Source organism: Rana temporaria, chromosome 2 (assembly GCF_905171775.1).
Source record: "Rana temporaria chromosome 2, aRanTem1.1, whole genome shotgun sequence".
NCBI classification, from domain to species: Eukaryota; Metazoa; Chordata; class Amphibia; order Anura; family Ranidae; genus Rana; species Rana temporaria.
Window position 1 is genome coordinate 212,558,244 of NC_053490.1, and position 19,992 is coordinate 212,578,235.

Genomic DNA, 19,992 nt, shown 5'->3' on the forward strand with positions numbered 1-19,992 from the left:
CATACACAAGATCGGATTTCCATCGGACAAATCCGTGGAATTTTGTCCGAAGGGCGTTGGCCGTGAACTTGTTCTGCATACAGACGGCAGAACTTTTTCAGTCAACATTCATGAAACGTGTTTTTTCAGCTCTTTAGCGCCACCATTTGGGCAACTACTGCTAATGTTGTCTGATGTTTAGCATTGGTTCGGCGCATGGGTGTTTGTACTTTAGATTTTAGTCCGACAAACTTCTGTACACACGATTGGATATTCCGACGGTACACATTTGTTGTCGGACATGGCTATCCAACAATTGTCCGATGGAGCATACAGACAGTCGGATTATCTGACAAAACACGTCCATCGCACAATTGTTGTCGGAATATCCGATCATGTGTACGGGGCTTTAGGGCAGGGGTGTATTTAGGTTTTGTGCTGCCCTAGGCCTGGTGAAACTTGCGCACCCCCTACTTTATAGGGACGCAGTGGGATGATGACAGAGGGACAGGGTGGGATGAGGACAGGGTGGGATGAGGACAGGGGGACAGGGTGGGATGAGGACAGAGGGACAGGGTGGGATGAGGACAGGGTGGGATGAGGACAGGGTGGGATGAGGACAGGGGGACAGGGTGGGATGAGGACAGGGGGACAGGGTGGGATGAGCAAAGGGGGACAGGGTGGGATGAGCACAGGGGGACAGCTTTTTCGCCGCCCCCCGAAAAGTGCCGCCCTAGGCCTGGGCCTTGTCGGCCTAGGCCATAATACATCTCTGCTTTAGGGTGTGCTCCTAACCCATTCAAAATTATTGGACTGCCTTAATGCATAGTACCTTAGCATGCAATAATGTTGTGTTAACGTGCAATAACACAACACAGTGTGTGAAGGGGTCCTAAAACCAACTAAAATATAATTGACTCAAAACATTTATAGATTCCTTTTGAAATAACTAGTGTTGGCACAAACAACATAAAGCTTTACTCACCCTTCTTTGAGCATAATTGGCTGCTCTATACTTTTGTGATCTCTTCTTCCAGAAGAAGAAATTAGGTCTAGGAACTGAACAATGAAGAGTTATGTATTAGTGATAATGAGAAATTGCAGTGTGATGTGAATAAACAGTGACCAATAAGCTTTAAGTAACGCAGTGTGTAACATCTGTGGTTTTGAAACACTTCCCCCCTCCATGAATGTATTCTGAGCATGTGCAGCCACGATGTTCATTTTATCTAACAATTAAGTTACATGACCTTGATCACATCAAATTACTCTTATGGAAGCAGAGCATTTACTACAAATTAATCCAACCTGGAAACCACAAAGACACCTATAGCAACACCATCAACAATAACATCAGATAAACAAGCAATACCAGACTACACTAAAATTGTAAATCAATGCTAAAGGCTATTAAATATAATAGGATGTATTTTAGTATGTATTTGGGAAACATATGGAAAATGTTTTCCATTATTTCTTATATAGCAACATAACAAAATGTTTTCTTGCACAGAATTTCCTTATAAAAAGGAACTTCGTTTTCCAGTCTTACATTTTTAACAGCGTCAGCATACTTCTGCTCATTAAAGTAGTCATAAAACGCAGCCATATAGGTTTCTTTGAAGCTGGCCTGCAAGAAGAAGTCAAATATGTCAGTATGGCAGTAGTAACAAATATTACATTACTTAAGCAGTTTATACTATTGGTAGTTACTCTTCTTCTTTTACAGGCAAGAGATTCTGATTGAACATGGGGAAACGCAGGAGCATTATTGAGGCTCAGTAATTAGTACTCTTACCATGTAGTACTTACTACAGCCCTTGGCTCATTTCCCACCATGGACATTATATCAATTATGTATTATATATTTATTTATTTTTTGTGTTCGACTGATGACTGTATGGGTCTCCTTAATTTAAACTTACACCAATTTGTCCTTTTGTGTTTGTATACTGTATCTGTGATAGGGACACTGGATCATAAGCTCCTTCAAAGCAAACACTGTAAGATGAGTTTTCCAAAGTACACTATATCGTCAAAAGCATTGTGACGCCTGCCTTTACACACACATGAACTTTAATGGCATCCCAGTCTTGGTCTATCGGGTTCAATATTGGGTTGGCCCACACTTTGCAGCTATAACCGCTACAACTCTTCTTGGAAGGCTGCCCACAAGGTTTAGGAGTGTGTCTATGGGAATGTTTGACCATTTTTCCAGAAGCGCATTTGTCAGATCATGTCTAATTCATCCCAAAGGTGTTCTATTAGGTTGCGGTCAGGACTCTGTGTAGGCCAGTCAAGTTCCTCCACCCCAAACTCTCTCATTTATGTTCTTATGGCCCTTGCTTTGTGTAATAGTCATGTTGGAACAGGAAGGCGCGATCCCCAAACTGTTCTCACAAAGTTGGGAGCATGAAATTGTCCTGGTACGCTGATGCATTAAGAGTTCCCTTACTGGAACTAAGAGGCCAAGCCCAACCCCTAAAAAACAACCCCACACCATAATCCACCAAATGATTTGGACCAGTGCCCAAAGCAAGGTCCATAAAGACATGGATGAGCGAGGTCCATAAAGACATCCAACACTCCTCTCCTCCCCACACTGACAATTCTGCTGTCCAAAGATGTCCCTGTGCTCATTCATCTAAAGGCACTATTACAGGAGGTGCGTTACTGGCCAGATCACAGGTGAAAACAAAGGGGTAAAAAGAAAACGAATGCAGCCACTATATCCAATCATTGGTAAGCTGCAATATATTACACTTTTGGTTATCTATTTAATACTGCTTTAAAGTAAACCTTCCTGTATTCTTTGTACCTATAGGTAAGCCTTGAATAAGGCTTACCTATTGGTACAGTAAATATCTCCTAAACGTGCATGCACGGGAGTGACGTCACGTGGTTCCGGAGTCCACCGACCCGCAAGGAAGACAGGTGAAGATGGATGCATCCTCAAGCGGGGGCGACAGGGGCTTTGTTTGCAGGTAAGTGTCACACAATAGGCCATGCATACTAGCACACTGTGCCTTTACTTTAATAGTCACAAGCACAAATTACCTCAGTTTATTAGGGGTCATGTTCATTTAGTAATAGGCTTACATTTTATGGTAATAGGAAAAAGTTACTGCTTTGGAAACACATGAGGATTACCAGCATAATCTTGTGATTCAATCTGGATTTGGATTTCACTATATTTAGAATTTGGTGTTATAAATGTACAGTGCATCCAGAAAGTATTTACAGCTTTCACCTTTTCCACATTTGTTTATGCTACAGCCGTGTTTCAAAATAGATTAAATTCATTATTTTGGTAAAAATTCTACAAACAATACCCCATAATGACAATGTAAAAGAAGTTTGTTTGAAATATTTGCAAATTTATTAAAAATTAAAAGATCACATGTACATAAGTAGTCACAGCCTTTGCCATGACATTCCAAATTAAGCTCAGGTGCATCCTGTTTCCACTGATCATCCTTGAGATGTTTCTACAACTTAATTGGAGTCCACCTGTGATAAATTCAGTTGATTGGACATGATTTGGAAAGGCACACACCTGTCTATATAAGGTCCCACAGTTAACAGTGCATGTCAGAGCACAAGCCACGCAATCATTTCCAAGCACTAGTCTGTAGACCTCCGAGATGGGATTGTATTGAGGCACAGATCTGGGGAAGGGTACAGAAAAATGTCTGCAGCATTGAAGGTCCCAATGAGCACAGTAGACTCTATCATCCGTAAATAGAAAAAGTTTGGAACCGCGAGGACTCTTCCTAGAGCAGGCCAAACTGAGCGATCGGGGGAGAAGGGTCTTAGTCATGGAAGTAACCAAAAACCCGATGGTCACTGACAGAGCTCCAGCGTTTCTCTGTGGAGAGAGGAGAACCTTCCAGAAGAACAACCATCTCTACAGTACTCCACCAATCAGGCCTGTATGGCACATGACAGCCTGCGTAGTGCTTGCCAAAAGGAACCCGAAGGACTCTCAGACCATGAGAAACAAAATTCTCTGGTCTGATGAAACAAAGATTGAACTCTTTGGCCTGAATGGAAAGCGTCATATCTGGAGGAAACCAGGCACCGCTCATCACTTGACCAATACCATCCCTACAGTGAAGCATGTTGGTGACAGCATCAATGGTGCTGTTTTTTCAGTGGCAGGAACTAGGAGACTAATCAGAATTGAGTAAAAGATGAATGCAGCAATGTACAAAGACATCCTTGATTAAAAGCACTCTAAAGCTCAGACTGTGGTGAAGGTTCATCTTCAAGCAGGACAATGATCCGAAACACACAGCCAAGATAACAAAGGAGCAACTATGGGACAACTATGTGAATGTCCTTGAGTGGACTAGCCAGAGCCTAGACTTGATCTCTGGAGAGATCTGAAAATGGTTGTGCACTGACGCTCCCCATCCAACCTGATGGAGCTTGAGAGGTCCTGCAAAGAATAATGAGGGAAACTGCCCAAAAATAGGTGAGCCAAGCTTGTGGCATCATACTCAAATAAACTTGAGGCTGTAATTGGTGGAAAAGGGGCTTTGACTAAATATTGAGCAAAGGTTGTCAATGCTTATGTACACCAAATTTTTATCATTTAGAACTTTTAATAAAGTTTGCAAAGATTTCTTTCACATTGTAATTATGGGGTATTATTTGTAGAATTTTGAGGAAAATAATGAATTTTATCAATTTTGGAATAAGGCTATAACATAACAAAATGTGGAAAAAGTGAAGCGCTGTGAACACTTCCAGAATGCACTGAACATTATGTTGATTACTTTTACACTGGAATGATGGTATTAAGTTAGGATGTTTGTTTCACTTGATTGGATTATCACATATTTAAAGGAGCAGTGCAGCATTTTGGTCTGTTATAAATAAATAGACCACGCAAATATGGGATTTAGACTGTAAGCTCCTCTGTGGAAGGAATTGATGAAAATGGGCATATATAATACAATACTACATAAATATTAAATACCTAGATGTGTGCACGCACAAGTTTAGCAGTCCTTCTAAGCAAACACATGATTCATCACACAAGTACTGGCTAGTACTGGCTATGACTATAGCTTTATAAATTATGGCCAACTGACTTTACACTGGACAGTAAATATAGAAATCAAAGCAGATTATCATTCCATCCTGGTATAGGCATTTTGCTCAGTTTTTATGAATACTTATGTCCACTAATCTAGAGGACATCAGTAGACGTAAAATATGTATCTTTCCTGTGACTCATCCTTATGCCTAGACATAAACAAGCAACAAATACTAGGACCCGGTTCTATTACACAAGACCCAGCACCTTGCCCTGGGATAACCTATGTTCTCTTATGAGTGCAAACAGATGTTCACTCCTTGGTAAAAGCGTCATAAATAATGGATCTGTGGGTAGAGAAATGCTAAAATAAACATACGGCGGAAATGTGCTCATTATTATGCACTATAAAGCGTAGTGGTTTAAGATTAAAGTGGATCTTCACTTTTTAAAACAAGTTTGCTCCTATCCCTCTACACCCCCTCTACGCTAAACAAAAACCTACTTTTTAAAATGTAATGTTGTGGAACATAAGCAGAAAAAAAAGCAACTGAACTAATAAGGGACATCAACTATAAGGGAAGATTAGGATTATCTGAACTGACTGTATCCATCCTTGAGAAGAAATGAGTAAAAGGGAATGTGAGCAAATTGTCCATATAGTGCGCTCAGTGGAAAGCGGTTCACTTTAGGGTCATTGCAAAAGACACAAGGTAACCCTTTATGGCTGGAGGAAAAAAAGAACCCCCCCCCAACATACCCCACCATATGGAGCTTTTTACAGTACGAGCTGTGGTAATATGTGGAACAGTTTTCCTCGGGAGCTGGTTCTAGATGACTCAATAGATTGCTTCAAAATAGATATGGATGTGTTTGTAAGCGTACAATATATAAATAAATACTGATATTTGGAAGAACCGACACAAGTCCAATCATACTTGATAAAGGTTTTTCCTTTCTTTGGATCCGCTGAAGGTTTGGGGTTCTAGGGATGCAAGGTGGGATTTTTTATTTATTTTTTGGTCTCCATGAACATGTGCCTTTTTATTAACCTAATTACATTTCTAATATTTTTTTTTTTTTAAATGTTTGTTGTCTATTGTATTTTACAAATAATTATAAAAAGTATGAGAAAAAATTATGGGAAAAGTTATTGAATGCAGATACTCGTATGCAATGTCAGAAATGAAGCTGCACACCTCAACTAGAGGTCAGACTGTAAATGACCTTCCTGCCTATGTACATCCACTTTCAGTATAATTGTATTCTATGGCAATGCTGCAGTACTGGTAGTAAATTACACCAGTAACCAGCTTCAATCAAACTGACAGCAGTTTTTTTTTACAATTCTTATTAATTCATAGATATTTATATTTTTATATTGTGGATTCTCCGCAACTTGCAGTGTCTATTTTTCACCAAAAAAATCTAACTTTGTAGGTTCGAGTATATGGGCGCCAATGCTATACCCTATGTAATAATGCCTAAGAATGTTGAACTTCATTCATTAACCACCTAACCTCTGGAAGAGTATATAAGTGTATATTGATTGGTTTACGCAAAAGTTAGTGTCTACAACCTATGGGATTTATTTATGGAATAGTTATGTATTTATTTATCAGTAATGGCGCGATCATCGACTTATAGCGTGACTGAGATATTGCGGCGGACAAATTGGACACTGACACTTTTTGGGAAAAAATTGCACAGTCACTGTACTAATGACACTGGCTATGAAGGGGTTAACATCAGGTGCGATCAAAAGGTTAACTGTGTGCCTAGCCTGTGTTTTTGTACAGTATGGGAGGTGCTTTTACTAGGGGAAAACATAGATCATAGTCCCTGGATACAGGATCCATGGCTTCCCTACTAAGAAAGCAGCAATCTGCCTTGTTTACATAGGCAGACTACCATTATGTCTCTGTACCGAATGATCGACAGCTGCCAGCATTTATTGAGTCTATGGTATCCGCTAATTGGCTCTTGCGCCCGCTAGCCAGGTCACACACACACATATATATATATATACACACACATACACACATATATACATACACACACACACACACAATTCAGTTCAGAGGTTCCGCCCTGTAGCAGTAAAGCTGTCATATGGTGAATCTTAAGGGCTCTTTCACACGTGCCTGTCAGCTTTCACAGACTCTGCTTGCTCAGCAGGTATCGCTCTGTTGATTCCCTCTGAGCCGGAGGATGTCAGGTCCATCTCTGCTCACTGTGCAGGGACGGACCTGTCAGCTCTCCTCTATGGGGGAATCGGATGAAAATGGATCCGCCTGTCTTTTTTCATCCTATCCAATCCGCCAGACGGATAGGAGATATGGTTTCCATCCGTCTGGATTTAGCAGAGCGGATCAGATGTCAGTGGACATGTCACCGCTGACATACGTCGCTCCATAGAGGTACATGGAGCGTCCGTTCAGGTCCGCCTGAAAAACTGACAGGCGGACCTGAACGGTCCACATGTGTGAGAGGACCCTACGTTGTTACAAACTTTCTGTGTTGACCTATGGCAAGAAAACAAATCCTCCCTTTCATCTCTGAACAAAAATAGGCAGCAAGATACAGTATATCAAGATGTGTCTGGCATGGTCAATCCATGCTTACATTTTAATTGGAAAAAAATCCCTCAACAGTACACAGTAATGAAAAATATAACCTATTCATTCACGTGTTGAAACTGCCATTTTGTGAACAAAAATTATATATATACACACACACGACAAGTAAAATATTTGAGAGAGAAATATGTCATACGTTCAGTTTATGCATGCCTGAAACCCATAGCTGCCGCAGGAGTTCATAAATAATGTATTGCAGAGACAATGTACTGTGCCTTTATCATGTTAGCCATGGGTAGAAGTAGAAACATGACCAGTTAGAAAACACTCTTTACTGGCCGTACAGAATAAAACTGAAAGACTTTAAAGGGGAGTTCCACCCACAATTTCACTTTTTAAATATAAATACCCCTGTAATATACAAGCTTAATGTATTCTAGTAAAGTTAGTCTGTAAACTAAGGTCCGTTTTGTTAGGCTGTTACAGCATTTAGATAGTTTATAATCTAGAAATAGACCGTGGCCATCTTAAGTGTGGGCATCATGAAGCCAGACTGTATGACTTCCCGGATTTCAGCTTTGCATATCTTTTTTTTAAATCAAAAATAAGTTTATTGTATCAATACAAACATATATATATACACAGGCAGATCAATAGAAAGTGCATCAGAATAGTAAAGGGAGTATACAAATGTACTCCCACAGTGGCAAACATCCAAATCTTTAAGTAATGCCAAGACAAATATTAAGTGAACGAATCAATATCTACACTCCAGACTTATAGAAGGATGGGTATGATAGTATAACTCACTTCATCACACAAGGCATTACCACTTTAGTTCAGTCTGACTGTGTATTTCAATAGTAACTCTTTAACTCCGGATGTAGAAAGATAAAACCAAATAGGGATAGAAAGAGAAGAAAAAAGAAAAGGGGGGGAAAGAAAGAAAGAAAAAGAAAAGAGAAAAAAGAAGGAGAGGATCTTCATCTCTAGGACTGTGGTCCTCAACATATTTCCATCCTCCACCTAATGTAGCAAAGGGTAGTGTGGAATTCTCACTCCTCATACCCCACTGTTAATACAATTACACTATTCAATATTGATTTATCGTCGTTTGTTTTGAGTGATCATCCCTGTAGTAATCTGTCCCTCACTAGCTGAAGAGGTCCCAATCCTGGGACATCTAACCAGGGCTGCCATAGTGAATAAAACTTTTTCGAAGCACCCCTGTGTTGGTATGTTAGTTTTTCCCGAATCAGTAAGTTATTGGCCTGTTTCACCCATAATGTGCCCGTTGGTACCCTAGGCGTAATCCACATCTTCGCAATCTCCTTGCGAGCTAGGTAGAGCAACCGTAGCACCGCCGTGTGACCGTTTGGTGACAGATCAGGTAGCTCCAACGCGCCAAGGAGGCAGACCACTGGGTCAGTAATTACTGGTATCTGAAATACCTGGGCTATGGTATCAAGGACATATTTCCAGTACCTAAAGAGTTTCGGGCATTTCCAGAACATGTGCAAGAGATCCCCAGTATGCGCATTGCATTTTGGACACAAAGGTGTCTCTCTAAAACCCCATTTATGTAGCCTAGCCGGGGTTCTGTATACCCTATGTAGCAAATATAAGTGAGAGAGCCTCTGTGACGCCGATACAGACACTAGTGGGGCGGACGTCAGACACAGTTCCCATGTTTCACCGTCTACAGGCCCCAAATCTCGTTCCCACCCGCGTCTGCAGGGGAGCTTACTTGCATCATGTGTAGATTGGATTAGTCTTGCATAGACTCTAGATATCATGCCCGCCCGGTCATCCGCAATGAGCACATCTCTCATCAGAGGGTGTACCACTACAGCTGGTCGAGTAAGTCTGCTTTCGCATTGTACAGCGTGTCTCAGTTGCAGGTATTGGTAAAACTGGGAGTTACATAAACCATATTCCCCTTTTAGAGTCGCAAAGGATTTAAGTGTAGTTCCAGAGAACAGCTGGGCGATATAATGTATGCCCAACCCTTCCCACGAACCAAATCCCTTCAACTTAAGAAGTTCACAATAATGTCTATTCCTCCATATTGGGGTGAACTGGCACATTGTCTTGATCTTAAAAATGGACCTTACATAGTCCCATAACTTGGTTAATAGGCTAATTGTGGGCAGTGCAGTAGGGAATTGAGTAAGGCCTGCCTCTAGATACACCAGCGCCGGAAGGGATGAGTCCACTGGTACTATCAGTGATCTTATCGGGTCAGATTCATCTGCTATTCCCCAGTTAGCAAGTTGCTGGAGCTGCGACGCTATGAAGTAAAACCGAGAATGCGGAACTGCCATACCTCCCTGATCTTTTGGTAATTGCAGAGAATGCAAACTAATACGGGCCGACCCCCCCTTCCATATCAACTCTCTAAATTGAGAGTCTATGCGGGTAAACCATTTATGAGTGATCCAGATCGGGGAGTTGTGAAAAATATATAAAAGTTGAGGTGCCCATACCATCTTAATTAGGTTAACTCTACCGGTCACGGATAGAGGTAACTTTCTCCAGGCTGAGCATTTCAGCCGTAGTTTCTGCATTAGTGGAGATAAGTTTTTGTCAAGGTACTGGGATGGACTAGGCGTGACCTGTATGCCCAAGTAACGGAATTCCTCTACTATTGCAATGTCCTTCGCACAGTCCGGCAGAGGGCTTGGCAGAGGGTCTAGTGGCATAATAACTGATTTATTCCAGTTAATACTGAACCCCGAGAGCCGACCAAAGTCAGCAATCAGGCCCATTATGTTTTGCAGGGAGCTTGCCGTATCCCCCAGATATATCAATGTATCATCCGCATAAAGGGAAACCACATCTTTTCTGGGACCTCTCTGAAACCCCACTATATCCTGCCTGTTTCTAATGTGAATGGCCAGTGGCTCAAGAGCCAGGGCAAACAACAGGGGCGACAAAGGGCACCCCTGCCGAGTGCCCCTAGCCAGACAGAAGGGTTCCGAGACCTCACCATTAATACGCATTCTCGCCGACGGGGAGCTATACAATAACTGCACCCATTTCAAAAATGAGGGACCCACCCCAAATCGAGTTAGGACTTCCCAAAGGTATGGCCACTCCACGCTGTCGAACGCCTTAGCGGCGTCCAACGATAGGATTGCCCTGTTACCTACATTGTCCGGGGGGAGTTGTAAGTTCAGGAAAAGTCTGCGCAAATTCTGAGATGTGGATCTCGTAGGAATGAACCCAGACTGATCTCTATGTATCACTTTTTGTATACAGCTAGCCAACCTGCTAGCCAAAATCCTGGCCAGCAGCTTAACATCATAGGTTAGAAGTGAGATCGGTCTGTAAGAGTCCGGAGACGATGGGTCCTTTCCGGGCTTCAACAGAACCACAATAAGCGCCTCATTCATAGAAGGGGGTAGAGACCCTGTTTCGAATGCATGATTATACATTTTAAGAAGAATGGGGAGGAGTTGAGTCGAGTACCTTTTGTATACCTCAGAGGGTAACCCATCAGCCCCGGGAGCCCGACTATTTTTCGAGTGGGCTAGCGCCTCAAGTAATTCATCCTCAGTCAGAGGAGCATTAAGAAGGGCCACATCCGAAGCAGACAAGGATGGCACAGGATACTTGTCCAGAAACGAATGTATGTCATCTCGAGTGGGGTTAACCTTGGAGGAATAAACATCCTGAAAAAAAAGACTAAATACTCTAGTAACTTCTTTAGTAGAGTGGCAGGGATTCCCCTCGGAATTTGTTATAGATGCGATATGCGAGGACGGCTGTTGTGACTTGGCCAGTAGCGCTAACATATGCCCCGTATTCTCTCCCTCCTCAAAATGACTTTGTTGTAAGAAAAAGCGCTTATTTTCAGCTAGTTGCATAGTTAGATCTTTAAGTAAGGTTTGGGATGCTAGCCACGAGCGTTTCGTATCGTCTGTGGGGTCAGCAATATATCTGGCCTCCGAGGATCGTACTTCCTCTAGGACCGACATTTCCCATTCCTTAGTGGAGGTTTTTATCTTAGAAATTACTCTAATAAATTGCCCTCTGAGGAAGGCTTTGGCTGTGTCCCAGACTATATCTAATGTCGCAGTATCTAGGTTTTGATTGAAAATTTTTTTGAGGAGCTCTGGGATAGGATCAGGGTCCGGAAAAAGCGATAGCCAAAAGGGGTTAAGCTTCCAGAGGGTATTGCCCCTGCGAGCCCCACACCTGATGTCAATCGAGAGAGGAGCATGATCAGAAATTTGCCTAGGGTGGTATTGAGAGGTTTCCAACAATGACAGGAGTAATGCATTTCCCAGCCCTAGGTCTATTCTAGAGAGGCCCCCTACCGAGGCAGATTGACATGAATAGACTCTGGCATCCGGATTGCGGACCCTCCAGACATCTGTTAGGCCCATTTCCAGTAGTAATCGAGCGAACGGGGTAGGCCCACTTCCCCTTTGTATTCCAACCACCCCTTGGGCAGACAACCTATCCCTAGTATGGTCCAGACAGTTATTAAAATCCCCTACCACCAACACAGGGACACCTGGAAAACGGGCAACAAAATCTGACAATACTTTCAGTACACTGGTAGAAAAGGGAGGGGGAATATAAATACCTGCAAGTAAGCATTTAGTACCACATATACAGCATAGAATAATGACATAGCGCCCCTCCGGGTCAATTAGTGTCTCCAGAGCCGTAAATTGCGTGCCCTGTTTGATTAGGATGCTCACCCCCCTCGAGTACACTGAGAAAGTAGAATGATACTGGTGGCTAAATTGCCTTATCGCAAATTGGGGTGTGGAGGTCGGGGGGAGATGAGTCTCCTGCAGGCAGACAATATCAGCGGTTATACGCTTGATTGTGCGGAGCACAGCCAAGCGTTTAACAGGATTGTTCAATCCCCGCACATTCCAGGACACAAATCTGGTTATCTTAGACATTGCACCTTAGGAACAAGTAAAACATAGGAGTCAGTAGCAAACACACAGCAGCAAAAAACAGGACAGCCAGTTCCCCTTGGGGGAGGGATCATTAGTATGCCCTCAGTCAAGTGCAGAGGCACACATAGCAGGGCCAGATGGTCCAACGTAATTGATGAGGTTAGGCCGAGGAGTATCACAAAATGCACAACATAGGTAGTCACTGGTGGGGTAATAAACCCCCAAAGCAGGTGGTATGTAGAGGACGACGAACCCACAGTCACATTGGCAGATGAAAAAAGGGAAATTAAGCAAGAAAGAAAAAAAGATATATTCAAAAAATAACAGGCCAACATGGCCAACTTTGTGTGCCTACAGGCAGTGCGGGGCCTGTACCAGGCCCGCATGGGGGCAACAGTGGAAGTGCACCAAGTGTCTAAACTTCTCAACAGCAAGAACAAATAGCCTAGTGAATCTAGTATGAGCGAAATCTCAGCAACTTCTCCGCCTTGATAAAGGGGAATAGTAGGTAAATGGCAGGATAAGTCTATCTAGGTATTACCCATCTTGTTGAACACAGTGACGGTTGCGACCTTCTCGGATTGAATGTTCCTCTCTGTCCAGCCACTGTGCAGCTGATGACGGAAGATCAAAGAAGTGTACAGATCCCAATGCTTCCACCCTAAGCTTGGAGGGGTACAGCATAGCATATTTCACATCTAGTACTCTGAGGCGACGTTTAACATCCAGAAACTTTGCACGTTGCTTTTGCAGCTCAGCAGAAAAATCAGGGAAGCAGGAGATTTTAGCATTATCAACTTTCATGGCCTCGGGTTTAATCCTGGCATTGCGCAGTATGGCATCCCTGTCTTTGTAATGCAGAAGTTTAAATAAAAAGGGTCTCGGAGGTGCTCCTGGCTGAGGGGGACGGGAGGGCACCCTGTGAGCTCTTTCCACCGAGAATAATGGAGTGAAAGCTTCTTTGCCAAAGGCAGTCACCAGCCAGTTTTCAATAAATTCTACAGGATTCTTCCCTTCAGCTCTTTCAGGTAGACCCACCAGCCTTACGTTATTTCGTCTCATTCTGTTCTCCAATTCCTCTAAACGAGAGGAATGTTGTGTAAGGAGATGATTATTGTAGGAAAGATCCCTTTGCATGGGGGCCATGTCATCCTCTATGGAGCTCACCCTCCCCTCCACAGCAGATGTCCTCTCCCTTAGTTTCTGTGCATCCTGCCTCATAAATGACATTTCTGCCTTCACCCCCTTAATATCAGCAGTCAGGGCAGTTAGGGAGGTATTGCATGTAGTGATAGCTGCAAATATATCCCTTAATGAGGGCTCACCGTCAGTAGCAGGACTAGTGGCTGGGCTGGTGAGGGCCTGCGGCCTAGTGGTATTGCTGTTAGGGGTACTCACTGCACTCCATGGAAAGTCCGGGCCTCCACCATCCTCCAGGGGGACCGTATCATCCGCGTCCGACACTGCGCCCTGCATCTCATTCTGGCCTCCCAGGCGAGCATTGGGATCGGCGGCCAGCACTCTGGAGAATAACTTCTCCGCCCCGTCCCTGTATTTTTCCTTGGCCGTGCGTTGGGCCTGAGCGCCATCTTGGATCCCCACGCTGTCCGGGGACCGGGCCGCATTTTGTCTCCTAGCCGCCGCCATCGTGTTCGGATCGGGGAGCAAGAGGCACCGGAGCGATCGGGGGACCTTCCTGCAGCGAGCTGGCGTGAAGAGCGGGTCTGTCGGGTGAGTATCAGGATGGATTGCAGGAGATTCGGCGGAGAGAAGCAAAAGGTGCGTCCGGCTACATCCGCTGCCTGGCCACGCCCCCTGCTTTGCATATCTTGCACATGCTCAGTGCACAAGCAATGTAATATGTTTCAGTCAGGTTTGCAAGGACTACTGGGAAACATGATGCCTATCCCAGAAACCCTTGCAAATAGCCTAGGCAAATAAGGAGGAGGAAGTAATGAAGGACTACAAAATAAAGGTATTTACAAGCAACAAAATAAATAAAAATTGTCCATTCTGAACACTATGAGATTAGAGCATGCAGCACAGACAAACATAAAAAAATGGGTGGAACTCCACTTTAAGACTAAGTCTAGGCTTACACATTTTGGAATAAAGTGGCCTGATAAATTGACCTGAACAGTCTCCAAGGGCTGCAAATTTACTCTACTCAACCAATCAAGGGTTTCACCCAGTGAACGGCTCTCTGCCGCCAACCTACCAGTTTTGGCTATAAAACATGCCATCATCCTCTTACCGAGATTAACCTGACTAAATCAGCAAGGCAAGCTCTGTTGGGTGACAGGGTGGTGGAGGCCTCCAAGCCTCAAAGGCGGCTCCTTACCTTTATATTAATTTCAGCAAAAATAACTATAGCAAGGAATTGGAGGTCCGCTGCCCTGCCATTCAACCAGCTTAAATATAAATTGTTGTGGATCATGTTAAATGAAAGGTTGACTGCAATGGTGCAAGATAAGATGAAACTGTTTTATAAAGTGTGGTATCCGTGTATTGGATACCTGACGAACGATCCCTGGACACTCGCAACTTAACCCTATTTGTGGGTAATAGACCTTTGGACACAGCACTGTAGTCCCTTCCCCTTCTTTCACTCCCTCCTCCTTTATCTGCCTTCTCCCCTATACTTATCCCCATCCCTGCTTTGCCCTCCTCTATTCTTTTGTTCTAACTTTCTTAATTACTGGATTTAATGTTGGTTAAATTATGCTATGATGATTTTCTCATTGTTCCATTTATTTCACACAAGGAGGATTTCTTATGCCGCGTACACACGACCGTTTTTCCAAAATGTCATTAAAAACGATCGTGTGTGGGCTCCAGAGCATTTTTCACGACGTAAAAAATGGGCATTAAAAATTTAGAACATGCTCTAAATTTTCACATTGTTTTTAACGTCGTAAAAAATGGTCGTGTGTGGCCTTTAACGACGTGAAAAGAACGCGCATGAGCAGAAGCAAGTTATGAGACGGGAGCGCTCATTCTGGTAAAACTAGCGTTTGTAATAGAGATAGCACATTCATCACGCTGTAACAGACTGAAAAGCGTGAATCGTCTCTCACCAAAGTTTTACTTACACGCAATCATCAAAAGCAGCCCCAAGAGTGGCCCCATCTGAATGGTACTTCCCCTTTATAATGCCGTTGCACGTGTTGTACGTCACCGTGCTTTGCAAGAGCCTTTTTTTTCCACGATCGTGTGTATGCAAGGCCGGTTTAACAATAATCGGGTTGAAAGAAACGTAGTTTCTTCTAGCCCATTAAAAACGGTTGTGTGTACGCGGCATCAGGCTTATTGAAATGATTGCGGTCTGATTCCTTTACGCTGTGTTTGGTGCAACGAAAAGTTGAGAATGTCATGCTCTGTACTGTTAAAATGTCAATAAAATGTATTGAAACATAAAACATGCAATCAACAGTATAACAGCACTTACAGATTTGGACTTGGATAAGCTACCCAGTGTTTGTATGGTCTTGGAGACAAGTGTTAAAGTTCTGGATGTCTGTGGATCCTGTAAGAGATATTGGACACACAGTCAATTACAACAGCTAGAAATTTTCACAACCATAAAAAAAAAAAAAAAATAGCCATTGAATTTTTATTACTACTCCAGCAGTGAGATCACTCTAACAATTTTTTCTATCACCTTTGTTAATGCGGCTTCTTCTGTTAATAAATAATAATATATATGATATCCAGCAGGGGTCCTATCACTTCCTAATGATGATCACCACAGTAATTTATTTAAATATGGTGCCCAATAACCTGGTAAATGATGGCCATACCATTCCTGGCATTGCAATGCATGTTACTGCACTTCCACACATTGGGGTTGATTTACTAAAGGCAAATCCACTTTGCACTACAAGTGCCCTGCAAGTGCACTTGGAAGTGCAGTCGCTGTAGATCTGAGGGGGACATGCAAGGAAAATAAAAAACAGCATTTTAGCTTGCACATGGTTGGATGATAAAATCAGCAAAGCATCCCCTAATTTCAGAGCTTCCCCTCTGATCTACAGCGATCTACAGCAACTGCACTTACAAGTGCTCTTGCAGTGCACTTGTAGTGCAAAGTGGATTTGCCTTTCGTAAATAACCCCTATTGGGTTGCAACTCTCATCTGTCGGCAAAGTGTGACAGGGTGTCATTGAAAATGAATGGGACCACAAGCAGGTAATGTGCATTGCACTAACTTGTGTGTTACCACAGAGACACTTTAACCCCCCTGGCGGTATTCCCGAGTCTGACTCGGGGTGAGATTTTTGGGCTACGATCGGTAACCCCGAGCCAGACTCGGGCTCGCTTCGCTGAATTCACAGGCTTGGTTTACTTACCTTGTCCCTGGATCCAGCAATGCCACCGCGCTGTGTGTGTGAGCTCGATTCACACAGTGCCTCTGTGTGCCGCCGATCTCCGTTCCCTGCGACGTTACGACACAGGAGCGGAGAACAGCGCCAAATTCAAAAAGGTAAAAAAACACAATACATACAGTATACTATAATCTTATAGATTACAGTACTGTATGTAAAAAATACACACCCCCTTTGTCCCTAGTGGTCTGCCCAGTGCCCTGCATGTACTTTTATATAATAAAAACTGTTCTTTCTGCCTGCAAACTGTAGATTGTCCATAGCAACCAAAAGTGTCCCTTTATGTCAAAAATGGTTTTAGAGCAGCTAGAAAACAGCGATAAATAATTATAATCACTTGCAGAATTGTGCGATAGCGAATTTTTGGGGAAATTCGTCATAAAAAATAAAAGTAATGACAGCGACAATTCTGCAACTGAGCAAATTTCTGTGATTTTGAGTTGATTACATTATTGAATAATTTTTATTATAATTATATTAATATTTGTTATAATTATTTATAATTATTTACTATTATTTATGATTTTGTTTTTAAAAAAAATTCATACCCGGGATGCCTACTAGACTCTTGTTTGGTCAGATTTAAGTGAGTTATTCCTAAGAATTACAGGCCTACAGTATAAAACGCCAAATTTCCTTGCAAATAATGGTACCGCTTTCAGCACCTTTTTTCTGAAATAATCATACCGCCAGGGAGGTTAAACCCCATTTCTGTAAAATTCTTCCTCTAAGATTAACATTGCATTAAATATATTTCAGGTATGTTATTTACCTGTAAAACCTCATTTGTGTAGACATCCAAATGCCTGAGACTGTTGCTGGGCACCACCATCTTGGATGTGATGTCAGCAGCTCCAGCAGAGTTCCCCTTCACTCCTCATAAAAGATTATGTAGGGAGGTGAAGAGGGGAAGGTGGAAGAGATAGGGCAGCACAGAGAGTAATTAGACACCCCCAAGAAAAGAAGACATTCACAGAGGAAGGGGGCTGAACTAATGATTTGGCTAGTTAAAACTTTACCAAGGTTAAAGCCATACTACAAGTAAACAAAAATAAATCATGAAAATAAAAAAACAAGGCAAGTAAGCATTTAAAATAATAGATTTTTCTGTGCTTTTACCTGCATTTTTTTAAGCTGGTGATAGGGTGCCTTTAAACAATAAAAACAATCTAATATGTCTGATAAAATAAATATAATCTATATATTTGATAGCATTTTCGTATATCTCTGATAAATGTTTCAATCTGGTGAGGGAAAGTGATGTCTGTAACTTGTCATGCAACCCCCATTTACACAGTGTGTCTGGCACGGTCTGCGCTCTCTCCTCCACAGGAGGCTCATTCAATCAGCTCTCTGACACTTTTCTGAAACTAAACAACGATCACTTACTGCGTGATGAGGGCTGAGCTGGAACAGGTTGGGAGACAGGATGGCAGGTGCAAAAAAACGCAGGAAAATGAAGCTGCTCACAGCGGTGTATCTTACATCAGGGTCACCTGAGACAGACACAATACACAAATATCAAGTGAGTGATCATTAATCAAATGTGAGATTAACAAAGCCATTGCCGCCATACCATACAATATGCATGCGCATTGGCTGTTGTTCCTACTGTTGAATCACATCTGTAATACAGACTTAACTAAAGGGATATTTATTAACAACATTTTCTTTATTATCGTACCGTATGTGTTGAAAAAAGGCAAGGTTTAAGGATTATATAGGCCAAAATGTAAATGTTTTATTGCAATGTTGCAATTCACACGGTCATGTTTTGATGATGTAATGACATCCAAAGATGGCCAAACGAATGGGCAATCTAATTATTTTAAAATAAATGATAGGATTTCAGAATAATCCTCCTTTCACTTGACATGTAATACAATTCTGTGCATGTCAGGTGACCTCGCTATTACTGTCAATAGGGAAAAAAATATATAAGCACCTGATAAGTATAAAGTAAAATTTTGAATTGTGAGCATAATTCGTTCCGGAAACGGCACGCTCGCGACCCGGTCCGAAGCTCCGTGACCGCGCCAGCGGGACCTGCGGACCCGATCGCCGCCGGTGTCACCGGGTTCGGGTCACAGGAGCTGAAGAACGAAGAGAGGTGAGTGTAAACACACCTTTCCCGTTCTTCTCTGTGGCTTGTCACTGATCTTCTGTTCCCTGTTATAGGGAACGACGATCAGTGACATCACACGTCCAGCCACGCCCCCTACAGTAAGAATCACTCCCTTAGGGCACACTTAACCCCTTAGCGCCCCCTAGTGATTAACTCCTTCACTGCCATTGTCATTTTCACAGTAATCAGTGCATTTGTGTAGCACTTTTCGCTGTGAAAATGACAATGGTCCCAAAAATGTGTCAAAAGTGTCTGATGTGTCCGCCATAATGTCGCAGTCACAAAAAAAATCATTGATCGCCGCCATTACTAGTAAAAAAAATGCCATAAAACAATCCCCTATTTTGTAAACGCTATAAATTTTGCGCAAACCAATCAATAAACGCTTATTGCGATTTTTTTTACCAAAAATAAATAGAATACGTATCGGCCTAAACTGAGGAAATTATTTTTTTATATATATATATATATTTTTGGGGGATATTTATTATAGCAAAAAGTAAAAAATATTGCATTTTTTTCAAAATTGTCGCTCTATTTTTGTTTATAGCGCAAAAAAAAAAAAGTCGCAGAGGTGATCAAATACCACCAAAAGAAAGCTCTATTTGTGGGGAAAAAAGGACGCCAATTTTGTTTGGGAGCCACGTTGCACAACCGCGCAATTGTCAGTTAAACCGACGCAGTGACGAATCGCAAAAAGGGGCCAGGTCCTTAACCTGCATATTGGTCCGGGTCTTAAGTGGTTAAGACTTGATAAAAATAAAAATACAAGAAATTTTAGGTACTTGTAGTGTATGTCTATGAAATGGACAAAGGCCGGCATATGTACAGTTAAGAGTGAATTTCTTAAACATCTCCCAGCATGTGACCAATCCGAGTTCCTTGGTTCTATTACAAAGACAACAACCATTTCCCGGTGAGTCTGCACTTTTAAACAGCTGGAAGATGCTGAAGATTT

At 42.4% G+C, this 19,992-nt stretch overlaps 1 protein-coding gene across 2 annotated transcripts in view; it reads right to left on the reverse strand.

The window, feature by feature from the left end:
- RASA3 (RAS p21 protein activator 3) overlaps window positions 1–19,992 on the reverse strand; it is a 335,356-nt gene that overhangs the window by 15,438 nt on the left and 299,926 nt on the right. For both annotated transcript variants that reach the window (XM_040336372.1, XM_040336371.1), the window contains exons 15-18: window positions 18,299–18,405; window positions 15,973–16,050; window positions 1,532–1,609; window positions 965–1,038 (exon numbers count right to left, since the gene is read on the reverse strand). In XM_040336372.1, the coding sequence (XP_040192306.1) occupies window positions 965–1,038; window positions 1,532–1,609; window positions 15,973–16,050; window positions 18,299–18,405 (337 nt within the window). The remainder of the gene's footprint in view (window positions 1–964; window positions 1,039–1,531; window positions 1,610–15,972; window positions 16,051–18,298; window positions 18,406–19,992) is intronic.